At 33.3% G+C, this 21704-nt stretch overlaps 3 protein-coding genes and 1 non-coding gene across 4 annotated transcripts; 3 read left to right on the top strand and 1 right to left on the bottom strand.

The window, feature by feature from the left end:
• The first annotated feature begins 1155 nt into the window (after positions 1 to 1155).
• TRNAP-AGG lies at positions 1156 to 1227 on the top strand. Its single transcript has one exon. It is a non-coding gene; the product is annotated as a tRNA-Pro (tRNA).
• Positions 1228 to 1817: 590 nt separating this feature from the next.
• LOC114372461 (protease Do-like 2, chloroplastic) lies at positions 1818 to 11355 on the top strand. The gene is made up of 20 exons (XM_028330026.1): positions 1818 to 2215; positions 3105 to 3155; positions 3626 to 3699; positions 3776 to 3839; positions 4262 to 4306; positions 5111 to 5218; positions 5603 to 5680; positions 5793 to 5859; positions 5999 to 6057; positions 6621 to 6720; positions 7624 to 7703; positions 8020 to 8076; positions 8569 to 8672; positions 9554 to 9641; positions 9740 to 9825; positions 9943 to 9967; positions 10059 to 10130; positions 10333 to 10383; positions 10464 to 10524; positions 10613 to 11355. Exons 1-20 carry the CDS (start codon positions 1901 to 1903, stop codon positions 10861 to 10863), a joined length of 1836 nt encoding a protein of 611 aa, XP_028185827.1. The 5' UTR covers positions 1818 to 1900; the 3' UTR covers positions 10864 to 11355.
• Positions 11356 to 13304: 1949 nt separating this feature from the next.
• LOC114372580 (classical arabinogalactan protein 26-like) lies at positions 13305 to 14203 on the top strand. Its single transcript, XM_028330222.1, has one exon. The coding sequence runs from the start codon at positions 13486 to 13488 to the stop codon at positions 13906 to 13908; it is 423 nt and encodes a 140-aa protein (XP_028186023.1). The 5' UTR covers positions 13305 to 13485; the 3' UTR covers positions 13909 to 14203.
• Positions 14204 to 14433: 230 nt separating this feature from the next.
• LOC114372579 (protein NETWORKED 4B-like) lies at positions 14434 to 17417 on the bottom strand. The gene is made up of 2 exons (XM_028330221.1): positions 16839 to 17417; positions 14434 to 15975 (listed from the first exon to the last, which is right to left on the bottom strand). Exons 1-2 carry the CDS (start codon positions 17047 to 17049, stop codon positions 14651 to 14653), a joined length of 1536 nt encoding a protein of 511 aa, XP_028186022.1. The 5' UTR covers positions 17050 to 17417; the 3' UTR covers positions 14434 to 14650.
• Positions 17418 to 21704: the final 4287 nt, after the last annotated feature.

The raw sequence follows: 21704 nt of genomic DNA, 5'->3' as shown, positions 1-21704 counted from the left end.
AGGAAATAATATTTCCCCTGGCTATATTAAAATACTTAAGAAAGTTGAAGTTCCTTTGTCCTCTTGAAGCATATGCTATCTTTCAAAAAGTTCATTCGTAAAATACTTAAGAAATAATTACTTGTGTCTTACCAATTAATTATATGGTATGTCAAACAATAATGAAATATGGAGATGCATTTCTTGAATTACAATAATTATTAAAAAAATACTTCTGTTGGTAGTAAGATTTTTCACCTGGGTGAAAGGACAGTGTGCAGCACCTAGGTGGCTTGGGTTCCTGAAATTGATTGTACCAATTTTCATTTGCAAGTTTGGCTTTAGCTTTTCATTGGCCTAGAAGAAATTTTCATCAAGCTTAGGTTAAATCCTGCGAAAGACCTGAACTGATACCGGTCATATTTACTTTTGACAAACATTATTTATATTTTATGAACAATCTTCTGCATAGTATCATTACACTATGGACGTCCAGGAAAATCCGCTTGTGCCCAAAATATCCAACATTAGCCTGTGACCAAGTTTTCACCTAACTATGATGATGTCACATTAATCTAAATTTAGCGCGCACAATTTCGATAACCATTTTTTTCGTGGATATAACACCGTTATCAATCGAACGTCTCAACTGAAGACTGAAGTGATTACCAAGGACGAAATTTTCGCTTTGGTCCGAGGAATAAATTTTTCACATCAGTAAAAAAGTACTAAGGTAAATACAATTTTATAATATTTTAATGTTAGGATTCAATAGTAGGTTCATAAACTATTTTGAGAATTTTTCTTAATGTTTTGAGGATTTTTAATTGAGAAAACTGCTATACACTAATATATTAAAAAAATTGTAGAAAATAGACTTAACTGAAAATTTCAAAAAAAAAAAGCACTGATCCACTAATATATTAAAACCTTTGGTTAAAGTATTATATTCTACTGTTTTAAAGATAAATTTTAAAAAATAGAAATGTATTTATGGTACAAAAAATAATTTAAGCAGAAAATTATTTTTTAAAATGGTAAACATTCAAGGTTTAACTCTGTAAAATCAATATTAAAGTTCTCAATAAAGACATTAAATATGTGTGTAACTGGGATAGTGCTATGGAGTGTTGACCACCTTATTAAACATTTTATATTTAAAGAGATAACATGAATGGGCATTTGGTCTAGTGGTATGATTCTCGCTTAGGGTGCGAGAGGTCCCGAGTTCAATTCTCGGAATGCCCCATCTCTTCTTTTTTTTTGGGTAATGCTAACGAAACAATTCACACGAAAACACAAATATTTCGTACCAACAAGCAATTTTCTTTTTGTTTTGGGTGATGAAATTTTGCCAAGGCTATTTCTAATTTCCTATGCCGCTATGCGTATTATATAAATTTAAATTTATTAAATTTACAATATCATCAGCAAGATTTATTATTGAAGGAAGTTTTTCATCTTGTGTTCACATACGTTCAATAAGAGTATTAAATAATCTTATAAAATAATTTAAATTACTTTAAAAAGTAAATTATCAATATTTTTATGTTTTCAATATAATATGCATTTTTAATAACTTTTTAAAACTTTTTTATTATATCATTGTACACACATAATTAAAAAAAACATAATAAAAAAAAGAGACTCGCATAATTTTTATATGTTTCAATGAATTTTAATTAAGATTAAAAGTGTGCTAAACAGAATGTGTTACTTATAATAATTTTCTGCACGTAAAAGTAGAGAAAATAGGGTAAAGTTTTAAGAACAAAGAAACGCTCAAAATAATTGGTTACATGAAGACGATAAAAGATGAAAAGAGTGAAAGACTGAAATGCAAAATTAAAATGATTTGGACGTAGGATAGGATTGGGGAGAGAGGATAAGACATTAACAACAACACTGAACTCTAACTCAAATGGCGGTTGCACTAACGAGTTGCATTTCCTCATCCTCTGTTCTATTCTCCACAGTTAAATTCCGCTACTCACTCAGACACAGACCCATCGTCGCCTCTTTCCATAACAATAATAATTACCCACTCCGACTTTCCTCTTCTTCTTCTTCTTCCAAATCCAATCGACAAAAGGAAGGTGTTGGGCAGAAGAAGCAGTCAAAAGATGAAAGACCTGCAAGAGGGAATGTGCTCGAACCCCAACAAACTTCTTCTTCTAAACCTTTTGGCATTCAAAGGAAAAATAAGGACCTTATCTTCGACTCCAAGGACCAGCAGGTACACTAACATGCCTACCCTTTTTATTTTTTAATGCTGAAATAGATTAAATGTATCTGCTTTGAACATTTTAAGGTGTTGTTGTGGCGGCTACGCAGTGAATTATGTGGTTGCATTGACATGTAAGAACTGAGGTTTCACTGCTCAGGACTGGAAGGGTGTGTTTGGATGGTAGAATTCTCCCTCCCTCCCCTTCAAACATACCCTAGTAGTAGTGTATCTTGTTGTGTTGAGGAAGTTAAGTTTGAGGTGCTTCAAACATGGTGTCCAAATTTAGTCACTATTTTGTGTTATGGAAACATAAAAGCTTGTTTTTTTTGCGGTTGTGCTGCATACCTGATTATTGAATTGAAAATATGAATGTGCCGGGGAATGAGAGTTGGCTCTTCTGGTAGGACTGAACACCATTGACAAATAGGTCTTGAATTTGATTCCTATTGCTGATGGCTTGCCTCCTGAGTCCCAACCTGGGAAAGGGGAAACTTCCACTGGTGTGTGTTAGTTATTGGCATATTGTAGTTACAAAACGCAAATGGTTGTTTTGATTAAAGTATGTTTAGTTAACATTTGCTGGAATAATGATTTACTGGTTTCCTATATCAAGATTCCCTCCTCTGGAATTTTCCTTCTCTTTACTTTTAGTTTTAAGATTTTGGCCATTAAAGAGTAATGTCCCATTGTAGGCACAGTATGCCACCCTGTAACTGTGGCGGAGAAATGAGGGGATGGATATACTGTCAGAAGAGGTATTTAAAACAAATATTAGAAAAGGACATATTCTAGGAAAGTGGCAATTCTTTTTCCTGGTGGTATTTAATAGATACTTCAGCCAAACTGATTATTTCTCCTTGCATGGTTCTCCTAACTTCAAATAATCATATAATTTCAGGTTGAACCGAGTGCTTTACAAGATTCGGCTTTCCTTAATGCTGTTGTGAAGGTGAAGTTCAACTCTTATATCCGTGGTTCTTATATTCATGGTTAAGAATTATTTTTATTTTTTCTCAAACCTTTGGATTTGGAGGAAGTGCACCTCAAATTTCAAATTCCAAACCCTAAAAATCTTATTTATTTCATGCCTCTATTTGTGTGTACTTGTTCTGGCTGGTTCATGTCCTTGTTGGGGAGCATTCTTGGATGTCTTTAGATTATTTAATGATTTCAAGTTTCTGAATTATCATTCATTTAATCATAATATGATTTGACACCTCACTGTCAACATAGACTCTTTTATATACTTCCTATAGTTTTACCCTTTACAGTGTCTTCAAACAGTATCTCTTATTCTTAACAATGAGCAATCATCATCATGCTAATTTGGTATAATATTGTTATGGAATGCTTTTATTTGCATTGCTCTTGTATGCATTTTGTCTTTGTTAAAATATCTTGTTCCTATACCATCTTTAGGTATACTGCACCCATACTGCCCCAGATTATTCACTTCCTTGGCAAAAACAGAGACAATACACAAGTACTGGAAGGCAAGATTTTGAACACCTTGACTGTAGAATAGTAAGAGTTCTTATTTTGTAATCTTACAGACCACATCTTGTGCAGTGCATTTATGATTGGAGATAGGAAACTATTAACGAATGCACACTGCGTGGAACATGATACACAGGTAATTTCCTGAATTATCCCATCTCCAGTATATTGTACATAGCCTTACTCTGCAAGCTGAGAGGCTATTTCCAAGATTTGAACTGGTGACCATGTTACGAAGCAACACCTTACTATTACGCTCCCTCAATAAGTCAATTTCACGATATTTCAGATTGAAGAAAATAAAAATCGTAGAAGATGTAATTGATAGAACTTGTCTTTGTTTGGGAAATTGACAATGCCTTTTGGCTCAATAACTTGTGTTAAGTACTATCACATTGCAAATTTGTAGATCTGAGCTATGAATAACATGCCCAATAAAACTAAAACTTTAAGTTTGTATCCTTTAATGTTTCTACTTTATCTGATTATTTGTATGGTGTGATGTGTAAAGCAAGTTAAGGAGATTCAATTGTTACCATTTCCTTGGGATGATTGCAGGTCAAAGTCAAGAAAAGAGGGGATGACTCAAAATATGTGGCTAAGGTGTGTTTCCTGCAAAGGAATTGCCCTAGTTTTTTCTCAGTATTCTATTATATGTTCAAACTTTGGGTGTCAGAACAATTTGCTTGACATATCTGGCTCTGTAGGTTATCTCATTTATCCTTGATATCACGCTAAAACCAGAGAGTATCAACAACAAAATGTATCACAAAATTAGTTTGTTAAAATTTGTAAGTGCAGGAAAAGTTGTTATTTATTGGGTTTATATTCTAAGTTATACAAAGTTAAAAAAAAATCAATGTATCAAATTTAGAGTACACATCATCCTTACATGGGTAAAAGTTTATTATAAATGGTAAAATTTAGGAAAGTATAAGTTGATGTCAGTCACACGCAATTGCAACTTGTAAGGGTGGTGCAAGCCCTTATAAGTTTATGGGTTCTAATTTTGCAATTCAGCTAACTTGCAATAATTCTTTTCAAGAATTTAACAACAGTAAGACAAATAAAATGGTTTTCATGATTCAGAAAAGTTAGTTCTTGATGGACATATTTTGTCGATTCATCTGTTTGATTGTTATTAAAAATTTTGATGATATGGAAAATGTACATATTTGTTAATAAGATTAAGACCTTTATTTCATATATCTCAATTCTCAAAATCATATAAACAATCATCAAAAAACCCTATTGTGACAAAAATATAAAAGTAGTATTAAGTATTCTGTTTTTTTTTTTTTTACCAAATGATGATATTCAACTGACAAGGAAAGGCTTTGAGACATCAATATTTAGCACATGTTCACATATTACTTTACTAATTGATGGAATCGATGGAATGTACAGGTTTTGGCCAGAGGTGTTGACTGCGATATAGCCTTGCTTTCAGTAGAAAGTGAGGAGTTTTGGAGAGATGTGGAACCCCTCAGATTAGGACGTTTGCCACATCTTCAGGTTTAAAATTGTCTTTGTTTTGGTATTTCTTGATTGTAGTTTTTCCTTAAAGAAAGGAGTTAGGTGATTTGTTAATGAAGTCAAAGTGAAATGGATAACTAATACTCCCTCTGGTCCTTAATATAAGGCACCATCTAGAAGGAATTGATGGTCCTTTTTATAAGGCATTTTACAATTCCTATGAAGCATTTAAAGTTTTTTTTCATTATTTTCCCTTATTAAATACTCTACATATTTGTGCTTTTTAGTTTTTATGGATAGTGGTGTATAATGCTCTTAGACTTTAATGTTTTCACATCACCCATAACAAGTATAAATTTTCTTATATATTCTGTTTAAATGGTTCAGAATGAAATTTATTTATGCTTTGTTTCTGACTTGAAGGATTCTGTAACTGTTGTGGGATATCCTCTTGGAGGAGACACAATTTCAGTGACAAAGGGAGTTGTATCTCGTATAGAGGTTTGATATATCGAATTGAATGTAAAATTTACCATTTCATCTATGTGAAATCAATCAATTTTTTTGGTTTACGATTTTAGTGCTCAGTTGTTGAAAAATAAATTTTAACCAGGTCACATCATATGCTCATGGATCATCTGATTTGTTGGGCATTCAAATTGATGCAGCAATAAATCCTGGTCAGTATGTCTTGAAGTAGTTTAAATAATATGCCTCTGGCAAAAAAAGTTCTCTACTCTATATTTTCCTATTATATAGTGTAACTGCCACCGATCATTGAAATATCTTCTTGACAAACTCGGACTTATTAAATTTTAGGTAATAGCGGAGGCCCGGCATTCAATGACCAAGGGGAGTGCATTGGAGTAGCATTTCAGGTATATTGTTTGGCCTGCAATTTAGTTGATGTGTCATTACTTGGCTTGTATACTTTTCTATGGAAGGTCTGCTCTGTATGAAAATTATTACACACTTGTGATCTTGGACAAATTAAAACACTCTTGTTAGAGAGAATGAGCACTTTTCAGTTCTGTTAATTAAGAAATAATATTACATTAGATGTTAGATATAAAATTATTCATGAGCCTTCGCCTAAACAATTTATGCTTTTGGAGAAGTGGGTTTATGATGTGGTATTAGAGATTCTATTGCCAAGTGGTCAGGGGATCAATCTTTGTTATCCTCCATTCGTCTAGATAAAAAGTTGAAGTTTAGCACAAGGTATGTTAGGCCTGTAGATTTTCCACACTTCCAACCCAAAACCTATTACATGAGGGGGCATGTGAAATGTAAAACCATTCCACAAGCCATCACAGCTTAAGCTTCTGGGAGAGTTGGTTCTTGACATATCATAATATGTGTATCTTGTGCTAACTGATAAGAAACTTCATTACATTGTCTGTTTTTTTGGGGTCATTTTCTTATGTGACATTTCCTCTAGGTCCTCAGATCTGATGAGGCTGAGAATATTGGATATGTGATTCCTACAACTGTTGTATCTCATTTTTTGACCGACTATGAAAGGAATGGCAGGTATACTGGTAAGAAACTCTTCTAGAATATGGTTATATTTGATAGATTTGGCAGGTCACTATGTGTTATTTGAGTAAGCACACTGAATTGTGTATTTTTTACTGGAAACAATCTGATTTTTTTACTGTAAAAGACAGGCAACACAGGGTTTCCCCAGACAAGGTGTCTCCTCCTTGTACATACAGCAATTAATAAAACTATCCAATCAATAAACCACATCCCAGCTCCATACGTATTATGCATCACACACTAACTGTCAGTCTGTCACAACATTCTATAACTGCCTCAATAACTTCATAAAGACAGAAATAACACAAATAAAAACTCAGATCCATAGCTACCTTAATAACTGCCAAAGGAAACAATTACTACACAAGCATGTTTATCCCTTTTCCCATAAACTTTCCAAGGTTATCTCTATTACTATGTTTGCTACAGACATTGCATCATACTGCTTGGGGAAATTCAGTGTTTTGTGTGATGTGATATCATTTTGTATGACCATCTCTGATATCTCTCTGAAAATGTCTTACTGGTAGTAGTTATATGCTACTCAAAATTACACTTCTGCAAAACATATATACTGTTATAAGATAAAGTTTAAAACCCTGTGCACACACATCAATTTTACTTGCCAATTTGACCGCATAAAAAGGTCCTTCACACTTGTTCTGTTTTGTGTGCACATATAAATTTCCTTGCATCTTTGCAGTCCAAGTGTGTATTCTTGTGATGCCCTACAAAACAGGAATCTTGTATTTCCACTTTGTATCCAGATACCAGAAAAAAAGTTTATCACTATTGTATTTCAGAATTCAGAAATCATATCATGTGTTTCATGAATGAAGCCTCCTAATCTAGCTTAATATGGAAACTATACTGACAGTCTCAAACCATATTTTTACTCCTAGGTTTCCCTTGCCTTGGAGTACTTATACAGAAGCTAGAGAATCCTGCACTACGTGCATGGTTGAAAGTACAGTCTAATGAGGTATGTATGTCTTTGGCTAAAACCTTCAGTGGTATGGTCTTATGCTACAAATTTGGTTGTCTTATGCAAGGAGATGATTTGTTTGAACATTGGTGTTTTCATAAATGCCTACACTAGAACATGACCTAATTATTAATATGAATAAGATCGTTGAGTTGGTATTTTGTATCACATAATCACAGTGCACACACCATATTGACAAAATCTTGTTCTGAGTGTTCTTTTTCTGTCTTTTCCTTCACCCATGCTTAAACCCTATAGTTTCAACAATAATTTCATGGCATTAAATTTTGATATTTCACATTGTCATTTGCAGGGTGTATTGGTACGTAGAGTTGAACCAACTTCTGATGCAAATAATGTATTAAAGGAGGTAATGTGGATATTTTAACTTGCAAGATATTGTCCTTGAACAGCATGAGAAGACAGCCAACTAAAACATTGAATCATTCCTCTAAAACATTCTACTAGGCTTCTCTACAGTCTAGTAGAATGTTTAAATGCCTAGTTCATTTGATTTTTTCATAATGAAGGTCTAATAAAGGGGACTGGAAAATTTAAGAAATGCTATGTGTTTGTCAGAAATAAAAGGATGAGCTAGCTTTGGGGTCTAGATATCATCACAAAATTTGATTATGTTCAAAAATTGAAAGTTCTTATCCATGAGGTGTCTAAACTGTCAATTTCTGAGTGTGTGTCTTCTTTATCGTCCTTGTTTAGAAATCACTTCTCATAATTTTGTCATTAACATTTTAAAAAGTAAAATATAGGAGAAGATTCACCCTTGGGTGCTACATATGAATTCTTCTTCTCTAAAACCCATTGATCAAGGCATTAACATTTCTGATCAAACTTGCCATTGCAGGGTGATGTGATTGTCAGCTTTGATGATGTTCGTGTTGGTAGTGAAGGAACAGTCCCATTCAGATCAAATGAGCGAATTGCCTTCCACTTCCTCATTAGTCAAAAGTAATGGTTTCATTCTCACAAATTAAAATCTGCATTTGATTTATGGTTTTTCACTTAATTTCAGTATTATCATACTAAATTTGCTAATAAATTTTATACAGAAACTATATCTGTGAGCTTTCAACTTGGCAATTGCTGAATTTTGTGGGGAGAATTTAGTGAGAGAGAATTTAGAGAATGAATTGAAAAGCTTTTCTTATTCTCGTAAAATGTAGTACATAGGTTCTGCATATCATCTGTTTATGGAATAGTGAAGACTATTCCCTAGGATTTTAATAAGTGATGCAACTTCCTGGATTCTAATGCCCATGAAAATTAAATACATTTTATCATGTGATACATGAACGTTCGGATTTTTTCTGTTTTTATTTTCAATTACAAAAGTGTCACCTTGTTTTCACTTTATTTGTTGTTTTCAAAAGTTTGTTTACTTAATAGTAAAACAAACATGAAAACAGAAACAATAAAAAGTTGTTTTTACTGTTTTCTATACAAACTTTTGAAAACAGAAAATAAAGTGAAAATAAGGTGACATTTTTTGTAATTAAAAGTGAAAACAGAAAATATTTTCTCAAACCAAACAACCTCTTATATACGGCTGCCCTTAGATACTTTGCTAACCATTCCCCAGATTTTTGTGTTATTAACGTGATTGCAACTTTAAATTTTGTGGTTCTTGAGGATATAATACTTGACAATTTTTCTGCAAAGATCATTTAATGCATGCTACATTGGATATACTCATTAGGTTGTTTATTGTCCAGCTTCTGATTGGGTTTCATTTGATAATATGATGAAGCAAGTTTCAGAGCCTTTGGCATTTGCTTTTGTTGGCCATTGATGTTCATAAAATTGAATCCTAGAGTAATGGTGTTATACAGATTTGCAGGTGATACTGCAGAGCTTGGTATCATCAGAGCAGGGTCATTAATAAAAACTAAAGTTGTTTTAAACTCACGAGTTCATTTGGTATGTGATATATCATTGAATTTTGGTATCAATCAATTTCATGATATTATTGATCTGATGCTATTTGTTTTGCAACTTCTTTTTTCTCTCTCTTCAAGGTTCCCTATCACATTGATGAAGGTCAGCCTTCCTATTTAATAATTGCTGGTTTAGTGTTCACACCCCTCTCAGAGCCATTGATTGAGTACGTTGTATTTATTATATATTTGGCAGACTTTACAGTGTTTTGTTCTTTCCTTCTTTTTTTTAGTTGAGTGTTGTGAGTTAGTATTTAATTCATTCATTATGAAACTTTTGGCAGGGAAGAATGTGAAGATTCTATAGGGGTAAGTGCTGAATTTGTATGGGTTAACCTTAAAGCAAAAAGTTGAAATCTAAATAGTTTGTGATTGAGTTTTGTTTTATTTCCTTGGCCAGCTAAAATTATTGGCAAGGGCACGTTATTCATTGGCAAAGTTTAAAGGGGAGCAAATTGTAATTCTTTCACAGGTTGAGTGCTGGATTTCTTCAAAAAAAACTATGCATATGTTGCTTGATTGTATTCTTATAATTTTTATGCGGCATTTACTTTTTTTATTTACCTTCATCTTATTCATTTATTCAACAATGTCATAGCTTTTTAGCATTTTGTAATCAGATGCTTAGTTGCTTTATGTGGTATAATTTTGCTTTGCTTCTTACTGATTGACAGGTATTGGCAAATGAAGTCAACATAGGTTATGAAGATATGGGCAATCAGCAGGCAAGTCATTTTTAGATGTAAGATTGATTCCTACATGCCCAATACTTAATGTATGTTTGTGCAAAATGATTTTTTTTCAGGTTGTAAAATTCAATGGAACTCGAATTAAAAACATTCATCACCTTGCGCACCTCATTGATTGTAAGTTGTTTACCTTCTTTATCTATTGGGCATTCATTTTCTTTTACAATATGTCTCAGGATTGTTCCATTACTTTTCTCTTTCTCAGCATGCAAAGACAGGTATCTGCGTTTCGAATTTGAAGATAGCTATGTAGCTGTTTTAGAGAAAGAATCTGTTACCACTGCTTCACCCTCCGTACTGAGTGATTATGGAATCCCATCTGAAAGATCGTCTGATCTTTTGAAACCATATGTGGATGCACTAGAAGTAGAAGGTGACCAACCAGCAGACGAGGAATTTGGTGATAGCCCGGTTTCAAATTATGAATTTGGCCCTGATGGACTACTCTGGGCATAAGAAACTTGTGTCTGAAGTTATCAGTGTGAAATTTCTCATAGCGTCAGCATTTGAAGCAAGTGATCACAATTTTGGGCTGCAGAGAAAGTGCAGCAACAGTATGGGGCAACCTTGATGTGAACACATTATGCTACCATGGGGGCATGTTAGAAGCCATCTATTTAAATTGAATTTAGAAATGCGTAGGACCATAGGAAAGAGAGTTCATGATTATTTTTTCCAGTAGGTTTTATTCTTTCGTGTCAGTCTTCTACATTTAATAAACCTGAATAATCTATTCAGGTTTGATGTCTAAATTTTTAACGAGCATTCTGTATTTTTAAGGAAATAGTGCACATAGGAGTGACTTGCATACGCCTTTGATGCAGTCAATGTAACATTTTACAATACATTGATTTTAAATTTGTTCTGATTGAAGTTAAATGGAATCAATGTAACATTTATGAAGTTAGTAGTACTCAGCTTGAATGAACTTCCATGTCTTTCGGAATTTTAAATTTTTGTTCTGGTTTGATTCATTTGAATTGGTTATAAATTAAATTGTTTGGGATGCATAGAGATTAATTGTGTTGGCCATGCATATTTTGTGCTTCATGTTTTTTTTTTTTTTGCTGAAGATTTTATACTTCATTATCTTGTTTAAATTAAGCTAATTGGCATAACTAAAAAGAAGCAAAATGTCAATTTTAACATTGAACGGATTCTTGTTTGGACAAGGTCACAAGAGGAAAATGTAATCAAATCAATTTACATTTTTTTTGTAATTTTTCAAAGAATTACAGAAACTTATTTTGCCACTGTAATAGGGATATTTTACTTTTATTTTTTCTGAAAAAGAATTGGTGTATTGCGGTAACGGAAATTGAGAGTGGACAGTGAAGTATTACGTGATAAAATATGTTTTTTGGTCAAAATCTGAATATTTAAACATTTCATTTCTCAGCAAAAGTGCAAAACACGAAAAAGAAAAAAAAAAAAAACAATCATTTTGGGATTTGAACCTTTGGACTAGAATCTTAATCTGGCCCTTAGACCAACTCGGTCATCGCAACCTGTTGATTAGATGGACCAATAATCATACTTGAACGTAAATTAATAAAGAGAATCTGAGTGGCAGTTGGTGTGAAGTGAGCTGTCACTATAAGTTACTTAGGAGTGGCACCACCATCTTTGCATTTTGGTGTCCATGTTTGAAATTTCCTTGCTAGTCCCTACCATTCACACTATAATGTCTCAAAGTCTATGATATTAAATAAGGAGGGTGATGCCTATAGTACTACCCGACAATCAAAAACAAATATTTGTTTCATATGTGCTGTCCGTCAATGACAAAGTAAGTTCACAAGGAAGAAATAGCACCAACTGACCTACCCAAGAAACCACCAAAATTAAACAAGATGTGCAATGCATGAAAGCACGAACAATTCCCATACTACTTAACCATTTCTACTTTGGCCTATTTATTATTATTGTACATACTCGTATGCACGGTTTTTCTGTGGGACTACTTTGAATTTTTTTTACAGTTTGGCTGACAACTGACATGTTGAGGATCCCCAAAGCCATTTCTTTTGGATAGGTGAAATAAATTGAAATTGTAAAATAATATAGTGAATTATGCCACTGTAATCATTACTTAATAATTATATTGCCACATTAATCAAATGTTTGATTCTCACAATAATTACAAAGAATTACACCTTTTAATAATATTACAATACATAATTGAGTGATTTTATAAATAATTTTTACATACAATAAAATTAAACTCATTTGGTTATTTCGTATTTTATACAAAAAGTGACCAGTATATTCTTTTGGATTTCTATCCAGAGTTAGAAGGAACCAGTTCCTTAATATTCAAGGTTCTGGGTTGCATTCTACATTTCTAATGATTCATTATGTGTCAATAAAGCAGTCTTTTATCTGCATTTCACTCGAGTGAAATAAATTGTCTTGCTTGATTTGAAGATTTAGAGGGAAGTTAGAATCGGCCAAACGTACTTTACTTCATGCCTAAGAATTTCTGCAGTCCTTAAATTTTTCTTTTTCCCAAATTCTTTCTCAGTGTTTTTTATTTTTTATTTTAAGACTCAGAACTTATCTCGTGGACTCTGTGAAGGGCACTATGGTGGAGCACATAAGTGGCCCTCTAATGCGTCTCTAGAAAATAGGTGGGACATGCATAAAGGAAGTAAAAGTAAAATTCAGATAAAAAAAATTGGGAAAATTAAATCTCACATATTCCTAGTAATTGGTATGCTAACTTTTTGTAGTAATCCATCTATATTTTTCTTCTTATTTCTTATGTTTATTTTTTTGCGAGGGGACACCTAATGTTCATGTGCTCCACAAGGTAATTCACTTATCAACTTTGTCTTGTAGCATGCAGATGTGCAGCTGTAAGATAAAAAAAGGTTCCAATGATCAAACTGCCACTAGCATTTGGAGCCCACCACCACTTCCTGTAGAGTGTATAGACCCTTTTAAAGTTATGTACTTCAATGATGAACCTCCTCAGTTTCACCACTCTCCAACTTAGAGCAGTTTTCTCTCGGAGACAAATTCATTATCAAGTGTGAGTTCATCATAAAACAATTGATTGATATCTTGCCATCATTTATGGCTTCCTTTTGGCCATTCTTGGCAATGTTCATGGCCTTAATGGCATGCAATTGTTCATCATTGGCCTCTGCTTCTCGACAAAGCATGCATGTTTCAACCATCTCAGCAGCACCAACTACATTGCCAGGTGCCCCTCTATACTACTCTCCTACCATGTCACCAGATATTGAGCCTTTGTTTCCAACTCCTGGAGGTTCTGCTTTCTCTCCATCAGAGTCTTCAATTCCCACAATTCCTTCTAGTCCTAGCCCTCCCAACCCTGATGTCACCAATAGTCCAGGGTCAGTTTTGGCTTTTCCACCTTCAGAGTCTATGCCAGCTATGGCCCCATCTTCCAAGGGTGCATCTCTGCCAGTTTATTCAGTTTTACATCTTGCCATTCTGGTAATAATTTGCATAATGCAGCTTCATGGCATGTGAATAGAGATAGATGTTGGTGTTTCTGGTTATGTTTTGGAAGCATGTTTTGACAGCATTAACTGTTCTGTGTAAGTTGAAGTGCTATGGTAGTATAATGTTCCAAGACATTAAGACTTGTAAACATTTTTATGTGTCTATGTGGTATTCTGGATTATTTGAGTGTAGAAATAACAGTCGAGGATAAATTTTTTTCAAGTTATATCAGTTCAGGAGATGTAATGTAATAGGAAACTTGCGGTGTCTAAGCTTTACTCTTTTATTATTTTTAGTATATGCTACATTTATCTTTCATTTTTCAGTATATTGTAGAATTCAGGACATGCAGGGGCATTCTCCTACATATTATGTATTTGGCCATTGGCCGAGCCAATTGATTGAATCACAAATGCCTTCCCCTAGGAGTTAGGACCACATATCACTTTGATGTTGCAGAAAAGAACCTTTTAGTGACCCTGCAACGTGGGCACTTAGCATTATTATATAGGAGAAAGCATTTTTGGCGTGAAAAGGAAGTTGGGCACATTGGGTGGCTACAATATAGATATAACAAATAAAAAGTTTTGACAACAGGAATATGCATATCTCGCTAACGAAGGATGTATAAAAATATTAACTAGTTGTATAGGAAACTCCACTAGGATTCTCTGATTAGGAATATATACTGTATACAAGATTTGTTGGTTACTTGAGCAAGTCCCCAAAATATGTACAAAGACATCTTATAAAGATGTCTGAACCATATCTAGAGAGCTACAATACTAGGTTGATTCCTTCCATTAAACAACTTCACCGATAAAGATCCCATGAGTTTTTTAAACTCAAATGGATTCTTCCATTTGTTGGTGAATTCTTTAGCAATGAAGCTTCTCATCTTTACATTCTCCTGCTTCAGCACATCTATAGCTAAACTCAGGTGTCTAATCACCTCTATTTTCTCTTGGTCTTTTTGCTTGAGATGGTCCTTCTGTACCATATTCTCTTCGCTGACTCTTTCTATCTCTTCCCTTAACATCAATACTTGACCACAAATGGTACCTTTTTTCTTGAGTTCATCATTCTGCACTCTTTCATCTTTTCTGAGTCTTTCTATTTCTTCCCTCAATATCATTACTTCACCGCAAATCTGGTTGAGTTCATCCTTCTGCACTTTATTCTCTTTTCTGAGACGTTCTATTTCTTCCTTCAACATCATTACTTCACCACAAATGGTACCTTTCTGGTTGAGTTCATCATTCTGCACGCTATTCTCTTTTCTGAGTCCTTCAATTTCTTCCCTCAACATCATTATTTCACCACAAACGGTACCTTTCTGGTTGAGTTCATCATTCTTCACTCTATTCTCTTCTCTAAGTACTTCAATTTCTTCCCACAACATCATTACTTCACCACAAATGATATCTTTCTGGTTGAGTTCATCCTTCTGCTCTCTATTCTCTTCTCTGAGTCGTTCTTTTTCTTCCCTCAACATCATTACTTCACTGCAAATGATGCTTTTCTGGCTGAGTTCATCTTTCTGCACTCTAGTCTCTTTTCTGAGTCCTTCTATTTCTTCCCTCAACACCATAACAACTTCATGAATGTTACATTTCTCCTTAATTTGATCTTTGTGATCCTTGTTCTCTTCACCAAGTCTCTCAATTTCTTTCCTCTGCCTCATCCCTTCATCATTAGCAACTACAAACTGAACTTCCTCCTCTTCTGTACAGTTATCAAATTTGGTAACCTCTTCCTCTTCTTGCTCAGGATCATCAACTTCAGATTCCACAGACTCCTCTACATCAAAACTCTCAGAATAGCTATCATAACTGTCATCTGCATAACTCATCAACTTCTCTGATTGATGATGCTTGAGTGGAGAAAAAGGTGATCCCCCTCCTCCTGTCTTCTGCTGGCGAATTCCGGTGACTTGATCATACCGCTCGGCTAATGAACGATGTGTCCTATAGAAATCTTCAACCATGCTCACAAGCTGTGGTCTCTTCTTGTAATACATCTCTGCACGTTGGGCAAAGGAATCTGCATCTTCTTCAATTAGCTTTAACATTGCCTTGGTCTTCTCATTTAGCTCTGCCATAAAAAAAACACATCACTTAACCTTTTACAGCACAATGAAATCACGTTTCATTATTAAATTAAACTACATATTAACAAAAAAGCCTAGATAACAAATGCATAGGGCCACAAGTCAAAAGGTAGTAAGAGAAAAAAGTTTTGAAAAGTAACACTGATCATGAAATAATAACAGGCTCAAAACCTTTTGATTTTTCTATACTTTAAGCACTCGTATCTTCTTTTGAAAAGGGTCCGTTTTCTCAAGTAATTTTTTATGTAGAGACACACATGTGGGTCCGAAACTTAATCGGCCACAAAGAATGAATTATATGTCTAAATACTTAACAAATCGCAAAAGTAATGACAAAGGACCAGAGAATGATTGGTGACCCTTACTAAATCATTCAAATATTATGCCCTTATTATAAGGGTAGGTGGGTAACACATGACACACCATCAATATTCATGTAATCAAAAACATCACTGAGTGCATGATAGCCATGAAAAACGTTACCTCTAAAATCAATCCGTCGCAGCACCCATGAGACCAGTTGGTGGTTATTTAGTTATGGCAATTCATTACTCATTTCCCAAATTCAATGTGTTTGAAAAACAAGGCACAACCTACTAAGAGAATGGACTTTTCGTGCATCTAATTTTCACTAACCATTCAATTATAGAAAACCGTCAAAGCGGCACAAACAGCGTGGTTCAGCAAAATCTTGAAAATATTATTTTTTTTAACTTACTGTTCAACTAATCAAGTATTAACACTTGTTTGTCAAATTTTTGTACCTAATTTTTGTCGGTTTAATTCTCAAACAAATAAGTACACAACAATTTTTTTTACCCAATAATAAGAGAAAGATAGTGGGTACCAGTGAGAGTGGATTGAAGCCAAGGGGATCGTCTAGTGTTGCTGTGGTTCTCAAGCCACCACCACTGCGATGGTTGATTGTTCATCATTTCAGCAATCCTCTGGGTCTTTGATATCACCAACACCAAGAGCCTACTATATATGAAAAAACATTGAGTAAAATAACAAAAGATAACCTCGAATTCCCCAAACAAAGATCGAAAAATCATCATTAGATAATAACTAACAAAAACAATTAGCACGTCTTAGTCACTAAATTAAATAAAACAATACTTGTAGCAATGTTATAAGGGAAGATAATTACAGTAAAAATAACAGTGGATAAAAGTTAAAATCATAAAATACAAAAATGAAAAAGAAAAAAAAAACATATGAAGTTAGCGTGAAGGACAATTGCACTGACTGAGACAGTAAAACCGCCACATCGTCATTTACAAGGCACCAGACACGGTTACAAACAAACATAAACTTCCCCGAACTATGCAACTTCCTTCCGAAGGAAACTTTCAAAATTCAAACTAAAAATGAATAACAGAAACATTAACATACAAAAAAAAATGAAACAAAACCAAGAGACTTCATTATGATTTAGACAAAAAGAAAACAATGAAAATGAGAATTACGAAGAAGAAGAAAGAAAGAAAGAGAAGAACTGACCTGAGTTAGTGTGGTAGAAGTAGAGTTCAGGCAGAGCAAGATACTAATATAGTGATGTTGTTTTCGGTTTTGAATTTCTTTGTTTGTCTCATTTGAGAGCTTCCACCTGTAAAGTCGTGACACGTGTCCTTTACACTTCAGAATCAACCCAATGCCTCGAGCCTAATGCAAGTACAACTCAGATTGAAATTGAGTCAAAGAGCCCCGCTGCCACCATGAAAATTGTGTGCATTGCTTGCGAATTATCACTAAAATTAGTGCTTAAATAATGCATTAATTAATTAAACAGGTCCTTCTGAAAATTATGACTTGGCAAATAAATACGGGAGAGGCGTGAGTTGTCACTATGGGAGTGTGAGAGCTAATAATATGTCAAGACAAAAATTTTGGCGTAACGGTCGGAATCCCAAAGTAGAAAGTTTTATTTCAAATTAATGCCTTCTCCTGACAGATCAGTCTGTGGTCACACTGTGTTTGGTGGCTCTTCTAGAGTCAAAATTATTGAGGTGCCAATCAAACATGAGTCTCTATATTATTATTTTTAAGGTTTTGGATTTTTTTTAATAACTTTTAACTTTTGAGAAATTATTTTAGTTTCTATCCCTCTTTTCAGCTTAAATATTTCTTTTTTTTTAATTAGTATAGTTTAGTCTACTGATCTTCTAATATTTGTCTTTTATAAGTTATAAAAGAACATGTAATTTAGATATTCGTGTTTTATAATAACATTGTGTACTTTATATGTTATAAAATACTAGCATATAACGTAGAAATTCGTATTTTATTACATTGTCATGACCAATTTTATGCCATTCATGAAAGTTCAGAGATGAGGATGTTTTCCTCATTTTTAAGCTTATTATGTAGTACTTCATTTTATATAAGTTTACATTTTAAAATTTTCTGTGAATTGAACAAATTACACACATATGTTCACCACATACACATAACATGTACGGAGTTGTATTTAGTTTACAAAATAGTTCACAATCTAACAGCTTGAGTATACTCCATCAATACATTTACACGAAAAGTATTTATAAAAAAATAAAATAAAAATCTAGTTTTTTTTTTGTCAGCAAAATAAGAATTCCACGATCTCAAACCTGATGAAGCTTATGGGCTTAATCTGATCTATTTCTAAAAAAACCAAACATAATTTAAAGAAGTGAGTTTGCTAAATAAACTTAACGAAAGAAAAAAACTTAACGAAGATTAAAAAAAACATACATAAAAATCTGTATAAAAAAAACTAATATGATGCTTACCACCATGAAAGTGATGTCATGAACTATTTTTATTGTTCATTTTATTAGATGATGATTTGAAATTGGAATTATTTATAAAATACTTCAACTCTATTATTAGTTTGACCTTGATAAGTTGTTTTATTTTCATTATATCACTTTTCTACTACCATCAAAATTCATAATAAATTATTTTGTCTCATTGTCATGTTGTTGTTCTTAATAATAACTCAATTCATTTCCGACGTTATATTATATTACATGTCTATTAAAGTCAACATTTAACTTATAATTAACTTTTTTAGTAGGTCATGAGTATTATCCAAAAAATATATCATATTTAAATTGGATAAGATCATTATTGTGGTAAAAAAAACTTCTAAACATATAATACATATTGTTTGCATTATTGAAAAGGGGGTTCACAATGTGTTCTTTAGGTGTGATGGTTTTCCTTTTAAAGATAGGAGATTATTTGTGTCTAAAGGATCAACGAGAGAGTTCTTAGTTAGATAAGCCCATGAGGGTGGTTTGATGAAGTATTTTGGAGTTGCTAATTTAGACATTAAGTTGTTGAATAAGCATATTTTTTTGCCACATATAAAGAATGATGTGTATAAAATTTGTGATAAATGCTTGATAAGTACTTGTAAAAAGGCTAAATCTAAAGTTATCTATCATGATTTTCGTACTTAATTATCTAATATTGGATTTGGGTACATTTGAGAAATGATTGATTTCATTCCAAGAGGAAATCTAAACTTCAAGATAAAGAGGACGATCCATTTCAAGTATTGAAACATTTAAATGATAATGCATAAAAGATTGAGTTGGCAATTGAGTATGACAGTAGTAACAGTCTAATGTTAGTGACTTGTCCCCTTATGTTGTAGGTACTTGTAATTCAAAATTTGAGGATAAATTAGTTTCAAGAATGAAGGAATGATACAGATTTACCTATGGTCAGACTTTGTGAGATTAAAGAACAAGATGAAGGACATGAATTGAAGGGACCATTGACTAGGTCAAGGTCCAAGAGGCTTGAAGAGAAGCATATGAGGAAGATCAAAACACTTGGAGAGCATGGAGTATATGGCTTAGAATTAAAGTTACTTAATGTAAGCCATTTGATAATTTGACCAATTTGTGTATTTGGGCCATTTGCTGGGTTTCTTTCTTTAGTTGTGTGTGTGAAACCATTAAAAGATCTTTTATTTCATGTGCCACTTTCTAGTGGTGTATTAGGGTTATATTGGACTTTTTAGAAATGGGTCTTGAAAACTCTTTAGGCTCTTAGTATAAATAGGCAATATGCTGACTTTATAAACAACTTTGATTCATTTGAAATTAAGCTTGAAGCTTGTGAGAGAATTCCCTCTTTTATTCTTATGAACTATTTGATTTCAATCTTGAATTTATTGAATTGCTTAAATCAAGTAGCAAATCCTCCTTGCACTCATCAATTATTGCAAGAATTGTGGTGTTTTCTTCCATTTCTTTCCTAATTCCATTTTTCCCCTTTTCTTTTAAAAACTTAGATTCTTGAATTGTGTTGGTTTTGATGTTGAAATTGATCTAACATAAATTGGCTCTCATCACATGTTGGTGTGGCTTATGTGGGCTTAATGTGATAGGTGAGTGAGCCTATTATGATTTAACACACAAAGATACATTTGTTTCTTTCCACACTTGCAATGTAGTTTCCTCCACTAAGAAAAGATGTCATTGTGGAATAGAGGTCATTTCTCTCCTTACACATGTAATGCTAATGGATTCAATGAGATCTGCATGTTTAGGTAATTCTAAGTCTTTGTTATTCTAGATGTTAATATAAACATGATTATCGATCTAGGGATTGATTGTAGTTGAGTATTTCCTAGTATGTTAGATGGTTTTATCAATTAATATTAAAGTCTCTTTATAAACAAATCATGCATATGATTTGTTATTTTATCAACCTTACTAAGTTGCTATTTTTTATTTGGCAGATGATAACCAGTCGTGCTGCTGATTGCAATTGCACAAACAGTAATGCGGGTCAAATACCGACTATAGATTTCCTGCTTCTCTATTTTGTACAGCTAAGTTCCTTTATCTATTGTATATATGGTTGTTTGTGTGCATTATATTTAACCTACGCTGATTTGCATGTTGTGTTTTTTGTGTGCCAGTTTGTAGACAATTTTTTTTTCTTTCTTTCTTTCTTTTTTTGAGTTTGTAGATGACCTTAGTTATGATTGTTTTGTGAGCTTTCTGGCTGTGTTTGTTTGATGCCTTAAGCTTGGCATTTATATCCTGCACTTCCATTATTGCATCAGACACCTCTCATTATATTCCAGAAAATTCATTCCGGAATGTTAATTTACATTTGGAAATGAACTTTCTAGAATGCAATAATAGTGAGGATGCAGGATACAATAGCCCTTAAGCTTTAATCATTTGCTTCAGTGATCCCTCCTAAGTCGTAACAACAATATGACTGCACAGTGCACAACTAACCAATAATCATAGACATAATATTATTTAAAATGGAAGGCTGAGATTTGTCAACCTGTAACCCGAATATATTATTTGATGAATCTGAGGATTAGTCCTTGAGCAAATTAGAAAATATTTGGTTTTCAATACCATTTTTAATATTTCTAAGATAAAAATTAATTTATTAAATTGAAACTCTCTCTTCATGGCACTAGGATTTATCAGTTACAAAATTTATAACATGTGTAGCCCAATAACATGCCAAGGGGTAGCTTTTGACAATTTCTAATTTGTTCCGCCTCATGGATGTCTTCTCCAATACTATTTTCATCTGTAGCAAAGCAATGGTGATGACTTGACTATGTTTCTTTTCCAGATATGTGGATTGTGGAGTATGTGATAGTTCATAGTTCTATCCATGACCCATGGCAACAAGCCTTAATTTGGACTTTGGGAACTTTGTTGCTTCAAGTGAACAATAAAAA

Source organism: Glycine soja, chromosome 10, assembly GCF_004193775.1.
Source record: "Glycine soja cultivar W05 chromosome 10, ASM419377v2, whole genome shotgun sequence".
Lineage (NCBI taxonomy): Eukaryota > Viridiplantae > Streptophyta > Magnoliopsida > Fabales > Fabaceae > Glycine > Glycine soja.
This window is presented reverse-complemented; position numbering and strand designations above follow the sequence as displayed.